Below are 9,381 nucleotides of genomic sequence, written 5' to 3' on the forward strand. Positions count from 1 at the left end.
TCCCGGAGTCATACGATGCAGTAGGATAAGCTTCTCCAATTTCACCGAGGTTCTCTTTGTCTAACGACCACAAGGGAGCTCAAATTAGCCATTAGGGAGACAGATTCCGAGACTTTGTGAGCAATTCAAACTTTTGAATAGCCGCGGACTGCGGTTTTCACAACCAGGGTTTGAATTCTCGAACTTTCAAACTAGCCGAGGTCTCCGTTTGCACTTGTTTCCCCAGCAACAGAAGACGTAACTTGAAATTACGGAAGGACACGTTGAAGACTGGTGTTTCTGTCAAGCCTTCGAGTTCGTTCAGGAAACCTAGGATCACTTTCCTCCGGCTTTTCTCTCAGTAGAAATTGAACAATCGGCTTTTGATTCTTGGTGCAGCCATGTCTCTGGGACGTATGTTACGCATGCAAGTTGACGCCTTCTAAGGAGAGCGCCGCTTTACGTGGTTCTAACCAGTGTCGAAGGATGTAATGTCCCCGACCCTCACTAGGATCTCACTGGTGATTGAAACTACGACATCTGCGTAAAGGCATTTCCTTTGAGTGAATCATCATCGTCCGTAGTGGATCGAGCCATAATTTTTGCGTCAGATTCATTGTAGCGAAAATCAATCAATCAATCAATCGATTGGATATTATCATGCTCAATGCCTCTGAGTAAATTTCAAACAAAACTAGGTTTTCCTAGACAGGTGAGGTTTCTGGAAGCTACACAAAGTCGAATAACCAGTAGTCATGTGCGGAAAAGGGTGATTTAGTTGCACCAAAACTCAAACGTTTTCAGACGGTATGCTGGAGACTTCCACAAACATGGGGGGTATCCATTAGTTGACGTGGAACACGAAGCCAAACGAGCGGAATACTGCCTCACTTGGAGCCATGAATAGAGCAGATCCACGGTTCCTGACGCCCAAGTAACAGTCTGGAAAATTCAGGGGACAAAAAGAAGGAACAACCGATTTTTTGTGTGATGTGATTCCACAATTGTAAAGCACAGAAACGATTCCGTTGGGTAAACTATTTGGAGGAAACTGGGCCAGCGAAGCGAGTGAATGTTTAGCCCAAGGCGTCTGTGTTTACATTAGTTTTTCCTAGTTAACGTTTCGCATCCTTTTGACTCGGTTTGGGCGAAGGTATTGCTGAACAACCAATTTGAGTGATACGGCTTGAGAACCTAGATGTCTCAAGATATGTGCAAGATAGTAATACAATAAATAATGAGTCGCCGAGGTATTGTTGGGCGCGTTATATACAAAACTGAGGACAAAATGTTATTGACAGAATTTACTCAGCGCACCAATCGAATGCACGTGAGATGGACCAGAACACAAGACGATTCGAAACGGACCAATGGGATTTCGGGATTGGTGTGTTGCAGTTAGTCATTCACAGCAACAGAAGACTAATTAAACTCAAGCGGGTAATCAACCGCGCACCGGGGGGAAATCGTTTACAAGTTTATTGCCATACTCGGCGAACAAGTCAGCGATCACCTGATCAACCACTATACCATTACTTAATACGTCGAGTATCTAAGGCGTTCGCTGAAACACTGGACCCAATTCTAAGAAAAGACAAGACTCGCCCGATCACTGCGGTGCAATGATGCTGTGACTAAATTGTCAGTGTTGAAAGCATCAAGGCGTAACCAAATACTACCCAAAATCCAAGCGCACTGTTAGCCACCCCTGCCAGAAGTCTTCCGTTCAAGGTCAGTCCAAAACGTTCGTAGGAGAATGCACAATCCCAGAAACCAATATTTATATGTCATTGACGGTGGGGGCGGGAAAGTTGAAAATATAAGCTCAAGGGCAGCCAAACAAACAAACAAACAAACAGGGGAACATGGTGGAGAGCCACGCAGTTTATTTGGTGATCAAATGCAACCATGCCTAAGTTGACTTTAGATCTATCCGTGCTCCGAAAATAGCCATCTCCATGTTCTGTTCTCCGACACACTATGGGATCGCTAAGCCAGACACGTACAGTTTCTTGAAAGAAATATTTCAGTACTTAATGGCTGCTTCGTGTGTGATTGCTTTCCTGGCCAGAACCGAGTTGGAGAGATTTAGGTCTGCTGGCGTTGTTGCAGGGATAGGCCTGATCGTCTTGGTTTTGGCGAACCATCCAATCAGGTACCCCGTAAGTTTCCCCACATTCCTGGATTTTGGACTTTTACCAACCTGTTGAACACCGGTGACTTCTACTAACCTGTTGAATGCCAGTCTGTATGTCACATTTGTATCGTCCGCAGTCAATAACTGTGTGTGTGTCTGTGTGAAACGGTACCATATCACGAGACTGTTCCGGAAATGCTACTCGCTACCAGTTCACTTTTTTTCGAACCCTTGGTTAAACTGACTCTGTTCAAGTAAAACATAAGGTTGACGGAAACTCGGGAACTAGGCCTACCTGATGGGCCTCAAGAAGGGCGAAACCGGTGGTGTGCTGTGGAAGAGTTTTCAGCAAACTTTATGAAAATATGCTGCGATATCTCGAATATTGTTCCAACTGAATTGAAGTGGCCTGTGTGCAGCACATTCAGTTGTAGAATATCATAAACGAGAGATTCAGTTGAATCTCCGGCGAAAACTAAATTGATTTGCAAATGAGTGTATTTCTCGAAAACAGTTAAATTTGGGTTCAAGTAGAACACGAGGTTGATGGAAACTCGGAGACTGCGCCTACCTGATGAGTCGGCCCCAACAAGGGCGAAACCGGTCGTGGGCTGTTGAGGAGTTTTCAGCAACCTTGTGAGTAGTTTCCTTTATGACTCAGCCTGACTTCTTGCAAGTCGTTAAGATCTCTGGCAAATCCGCTGAATGGACACACCGGCCAGACCTTCTGGGTTGGGCCGTGGTGCGGTCAACGGTGGGACATTTCCACCAAAGTGGCACATGACTAATCCGTCTACAGCGTCTGATTAATGCACCTCAGGAGGAGGGGTTCAGTAAAAACCATATTCTGAATTCATACACAGCGGATATTTTTTGCGAATTTCAAGTGTTCTTTTGAGATTAGACAACTTACTCCGAGTGAATCAACAGCTGATGTCATTGAACAAATCGTCAATCAATGGATCATCCATTTCCAGAACGGCATCTCCGGACTCTGGTCGACAAATTCATTTTTAGGCAAATCTGACTGGCGGTTCAAAAAAGTCTAATGGTGTGTCTGATACGTCAGTCCTCGAAAAACACCTGAGGCGTTCTTCTGAACTGATGAAGGACAAAATCCGACTGCCCAAATTCAGCTACAGGAACGGAAGACGGAAAGACCACTTCATTTTCCGAATACGTCTTCAATTCATTAACTTATGGTTTGGAAAACTTTCGGTGTTGGGAGATGTCCTTTTTCAACAGCACTAGGTTGTAGATGACCGTCACGTCTTAAAACTGTGATTTTGGCAACATTATCAGAGTAACCGTACTACCCCAAAAAAAGAAAACACGTTAGAGGCTCAGACGCACCTAGCAAGCAGATGGAGTCATTTGATTCTCAAATTAGCCAACCGGACATTTAAAGTCCACGCGTCACTTTTGTGTTTGCCTCCGTTGAAGATTCGTCTTTGGTAAGGAGAGAAGTTCGCGGTATACTGATACTACTAATAATACTACTACTAACGTTACCTGTTACAAAAGTCCAACGGAAGAACTAGCACTCTGATTTTAGTCGCTTTTCAGTTCTTCCTACCTTGTTATTGATCGTCCAATGCGACAAATAAGTCTACTCAGCGAATCGCCCAATCGACTGGTAAAAATCGATCGGGGACACGCACATAAAGGACCTGTGTTGCGCAATCGTTAAGAAGGTTCGAAGAATTCGACAGTTTTCCCCCTGTTCACGTCCCTAATGTGGTTTTCAAATGTGGAAGGCACACCTCTTGTCTTTTTCTGAACAACTTGCCTGTGAACAGTAGTTCCACGTCCGTAGGGATCCAAAATGTTTACTTGACTGAGCCGTCACTATCCTGAATTCTGTCGTCTGATAATTGGTAGACTCTTAAATCAACACGTTTGTTCGTCGTTGCGCCAGCTTAGATCCCTTCAAAACCCTCAGGGGGGAGTCTCAAACCGCGGGTCTTCCAGTTGGCGACTTCTAGACATTTAAGCGTTCAGCTAAGAGTGGCTAAACAACTGTGTTGCCAACTCGCATTTCAATAGTGTTTAGCGCCACTCAAGAAGATGATGATTCCCGCCAAAGATGAAACAGCTGTACAGTGATTTTTGGCATAGATTTAGCTTCACCTACGGGACCATGTTTCAGTTAAAATTCTTCAAATCCGTCCATACTACTTTTTCATGACTTATATTTTGCCACGATTTGGTTGTCACGCGCAGATGTAACATCCTCGTGCTACCATGTGTGATCACGTGGTGAGTACAGAGTCTCTTGAGTCAATCTTATATTTTGCCACGATTTGGTTGTCACGCACAGATATAACATCCTCGTATTACAACGTGTGATCACGTGGTGAATACAGAGTCCCTTGTTTCAACCAACTGTGTTTGGGTTGATCACCTGCGTAACACGATTTGCAATCGATAACTCCTCACCTTCTCATCGTGGATAAAATCTACGTGCTCCGCCTCTACGACCGAATGAAAGCATTTGAATTTAAAGGTGCCACGTGAATTAGGGACTGGACTGAACATCTACAAATCTTAGTGGTACGATTGAGACAGACGTTATAGGGGACAAACTGAGGGAAAACAGTTCATCAGAATGTGTAAACACAAGCTTGTCAGAGGAACAAATCACTCAATATCCGATCAATTCGGAACTGTTTGGGACTGATTGGGAAGTCATCGTTTTAGAGAGTTTTGGTAAACAATCGGTAAATTCATTGCTGGGCTTTTGAAGCATAAGCTTCGTCAGGCCAAGCGAGTAAGCAAGTAAGTAGGTTGGGTTTTAAGGCAATCAGGGTACCAATCCGTGAGATTCCTTATGACTAGCCGACTTGATCGGTGCTGGGTGTTCAGTCTGATGTTCCTGTTTGTTGGTTAGTGGGGATGACTAACATTTACGATAGATTGGTTAGAAGGGGGTGTTTTGTCTTCATGTAAAACCCCGATTTTTCGTCCTTGCTTTTTCCGTCTGGGACACCTTAATAGAAAACTCCTCTTGGGGTCGTTCACAAGTTTCGTTCACTTGTGTTCACCTGTCAGAGGGCACCGGAACAATTGGTTTGGGGATGGGGGTGGTTAATTGGATCTAACTCTACTTGGATTTTGTACTTTTAGACCCAGACCATTTCGCTGATAACTGCACACGGCCTCGTGTCATCTCGGCTGATCTATGACCGCTCTCCACATGTGTGCAAGTTCTACCAACTCTATTGTATTTACGCTTGGATGCTTGGCGATTTCCATCGCTTTTGTGTCAAAAGCGAAACGTTGACCAGCAATAAACCCATCGATTGTTCACCAAACCTCTCTGAAACGATCACGCAATATCCCTTATTCAAGTTGACAAAAACAGGGAATGACAACAGTTCATTCATGATAACGTTCAACCAATTGCTCATAGAACGTAAAGAGAATAAGTGTCCGCGAATATACACTCATTTGCAAACTAATTTGGTTTTTCAAGGGACTCACCTGGAAACTAGCCGAATCTCCCGTTTGTGATGTTCTCAGGTAACTGAATGTGCTGCGTCAGGCCGCCTCATGTTTCAGTCCCTACGATATTCGAGATATCGTGAAAAATGTATATCTTTGTAATGTACTACTCATAAGGTTGCTGAAAATCCTTCGACATTCCACGATCAGTTTCGCCTTTCAATTTGGGTTCAAGTAGAACATAAGTTTGGTGGAAACCCGGGGACTGCGCCTACCTGATGAGCCCAAAGTGGAAGGGCGAAACCGGTCGTGGAGTGTCGACGGATTTTCAGCAACCTTGTGAGTAGTACATTACAAAGAATAAGAGTGTGTCCACAGAGAAACCAATGAAAAAACAATTCGATATCAACTCAGTCGACCAGCCCCTACGAAAAAATGAAACAATGTTTGGACTGCATACTCCGTCTGGAATTAGACAATAGAACAACGGCAAGCGGACTGGTTAATTTAGAGAATGAAGGCTACTAAAAATAGAGGATTATGTTAACAACTAGCCAAACAACAAAGCAAGAATTGAGCAATAACGGTGGAGTAACAGAACTGCTGGAACAGTGAACCAATCAGATGCAAGCTGGTGAGACCACAAGGCGATTCAGGTTCCAATCAAGTTGCACGAAGGCTGTCCACCGACGAACCAATCACAGCGGATTCAGCTGATGCTGTTTTGAAACACCGCCCTGACGAATCGTGTGCAATTGTTAGGCTCGGCGAACAGAACGATTTCCATGGCATTCTGTTTCTGAATGTGCGGCCAACGCGACGACCAAAGAATCCGCTAAAAAGGGCACTTCTCCACAGATCCAAGTGGGTTTTTGCATTGACTTCTTGAGACTAAGGACGAGTTAACATGTACGGTGACGATCTCTGATATTTGCGCTGACAGAGCAGAACAAATGCACAGATAAACGCAGCCGGAAACTAATCGAGTGTGAACATCAGCATTTTTACTGGTAATGTTGTTTGTGGTGCTTACATGAATGTACTCATCTATGCAATTATGGAACAGCTGTAAGCTAGTCAGTCGCTTCCCTGCCGAAGCTTCCCAGGCCTATGTCATCACCTTCCAGGACCTTTTTCATCGTAGCGGTCATGTGATGGATAACGGCACATTGTGACCTGAGCTAGAGATCCAAGCCATGCCTCACTACTCCGAAGAACCCACGTCAAATCAAAATAGAATGCAATTTTGGGGTTACGGCCGTGTTCCTGTTCTGGCCTAATTATTCCGGTGCCTCCACACCAAAGGGGGAAGCACTGGACTCGAGTTTCGCCCTTATTAGAGGTCATCAGCAGTGCATATCCAATGGTCAATCGATCGTCACAACCAGGACAGTTACTGGGTCGTCGTTCGATGAGTCGGGCACACCAATCAATCACATCGCTCAAGTGTGAACACGTTCGCCTGTTCAGACGTGAAAATTCACACGCGTCCAACGTGGTTACACGATCGCCTCGCGTGTCAGATGTCCGGGGTGCAAATCCCGGCACGGCCATTAGATATGCACTGCTGAGCTCTAATAAGAGCGAAACTCGAGTCCAGTGCTTCCCTTTGATGTGGACTCACCGGAATAATTACGCCAGAACAGGAACACAGCCGTTCGAACGACGGTGGTGTGGTTATGAACAAAATAGAGTGGTCCGTTTCAGTCTACTGGATTTGTCTCGCAAACAAACACAGACAAGCAGTTCACGGTCGGGTTCTTGGGCGAATCAGAGAGGGAGAGTCGAGTTCGATACTATCAAGAAGTTCAGCTTCCTGAAAGCAACCACTGAATGCCCGAAATCTACCGAGACTTTCAGCTCCGCTAGATGTTGACCAGACAGAAAACACCCCCTCGATATGTACCGCCTCACAGCCTTGTATCAAACCCAGACGGTGTGCGTCACCACTGAACTAAGTTCATTGAAATAAGTTCCAATAAATAGCTTGAGGCCGTTGTAGTTTTCGCACTCGCACGCATCCACGCTCTCGCATTCGTTTGTTTGGAATATAGCCATTGTGTTCCCTTCTGTGGGTCTTTTTTTCTCCGGCATTAGGCACTGGAGCGGGTCAGCAGCAGATACCACAGATTGATGAATCAGCAGATATAACAGTATGTCAACCTTAAGCTTCTGAAAGTCAGCAGCACGTGAAAAAGAGAGTGAGCAGACCAGACACCACAGATTGGCGAATCAGCAAATATAACAGATAGTGAGAGAGGAGATACTGTAAGCGAATTATACAAAATCTCTTCTGTCAAAACTCTTCATCAGTGCTTCCTGGATGTCAGAAACGTTCTTATTTCATAGCTAGCTTATCCCGTAAAGTGAGATCACAAAACTAGTCGTGACGATCAGCGACATACACTCGTTTGTTTACTCATTTGTTTTGACGAGAGACCCTGGGACCGCGCCACCTTGATACGCCCCAAGAAGGGCGAAGGCAGTTGTGGGCTGTCGAGGAGTTTTCAGAAACCTTAAGAGTAGTGTAATACCTATATAAATGCATCGCTATATCCCGAGTATCGTGCCAACTCAAACATGAGTCGGTCTGGTGCAGCACATCCAGCTGTGTTCCAAACCAAAACCAAATTGGTATGCAAACGAGTATAGTTCACTAATTTTGCGCGATTCCGGTTCAAGCAGATCAGTAGGTGAACGGGAGCTCTCTTACCGTTTATGGGCTGTCGAAGAGTTTTCAGCAACCTTGTGAGTAGTTCCTTTATGAAAGCATACTGAGATATCTCGAATATCATGCCAACTGAAACATGAGGCGGCCTGTGTGCAGAACATTCAGTTGTAGAATATTATGAACGAGATATTCAGTTGAGTCTCTCGTGAAAACCAAATTCATTTGCAAATGAGTTTATTTGTCGAAAACAGTCCAGTTAGGGTTCAAGTAGAACATAAGGTTGACGGAAACTCGGGGACCGCGCCTTTCTGATGAACCGATCCCAAGGAGGGCGAAATCGGTCGTGGGCTGTCGAAGAGTTTTCAGCAACCTTATGAGGATGGTAGTATAGCTATGAGAGTGATGATATTTTATCTGTTTGCCAGCATCGTAGCACGGATTTCAGGAAATATCAATTGGGCTGCCACATTACTATGGGTTTCGCTGTAAAACATCGCATCCTGTGCACTTCCGCGAAAGCGGCTGGTAAACAGATCGCCAGCTACATTTACGCTACTAAAAAGGAATAAGTAGTTAAAATATGTTACATTTTCACATCGTCAATGTCTTGCCTCAATTATGGCTTTGCCCGAACTTCGATAAAATAGAAAAACATTTACGAATAAACAATCCGTGCAGCTCAATTTTGCCTCCTTTTTCCAACCGGAAATAAATGACTGTTTTAAACGTCTGCCTTCTACCCTAGAACCACTTCAACTCTGCATCTGGTGTCTTGATGGCGATCCGGAACACAGCAATTTGTTGAAGTTCGCTATAACCAAAGCAAATATTTGGCATACCATGTTAGTTATCTGCCTAGATCTGTCGGACCCGTGGTCTCTCCTCAATGATCTACAATTGTGGCTCAGTATTATTGAAAAACACGTGACCAGATTGAAATTGGATCCTGGGGAATTAGAGATGCTCCAAATTTCCGGTAAGGTACCGTTCAGTCAAACGAAAACGAATTTGTGAATGCAGAATGCTCGTTTTTTTGTGTAATCCTTTATTTTTCGCATATCTGCTTAAATGTTGCAATAATTTTATTCAGAATACTCCTCAGACCGGAGATTTGCTCTGCGAATCCTCTTTTTTTTTTTCGGGGGGGGGC

At 44.5% G+C, this 9,381-nt stretch overlaps 1 protein-coding gene across 1 annotated transcript in view; it reads left to right on the forward strand.

Annotated features, from left to right (window-relative positions):
* T265_14856 (hypothetical protein) overlaps nucleotides 1-9,381 on the forward strand; it is a gene marked incomplete at both ends in the record, with an annotated part of 43,331 nt that overhangs the window by 17,871 nt on the left and 16,079 nt on the right. Inside the window, one exon of the mRNA XM_009175550.1 lies at nucleotides 8,977-9,207. Coding sequence (XP_009173814.1) covers nucleotides 8,977-9,207 — 231 coding nt within the window. The remainder of the gene's footprint in view (nucleotides 1-8,976; nucleotides 9,208-9,381) is intronic.

Source organism: Opisthorchis viverrini, assembly GCF_000715545.1.
Source record: "Opisthorchis viverrini unplaced genomic scaffold opera_v5_275, whole genome shotgun sequence".
Taxonomy (NCBI): Eukaryota; Metazoa; Platyhelminthes; class Trematoda; order Opisthorchiida; family Opisthorchiidae; genus Opisthorchis; species Opisthorchis viverrini.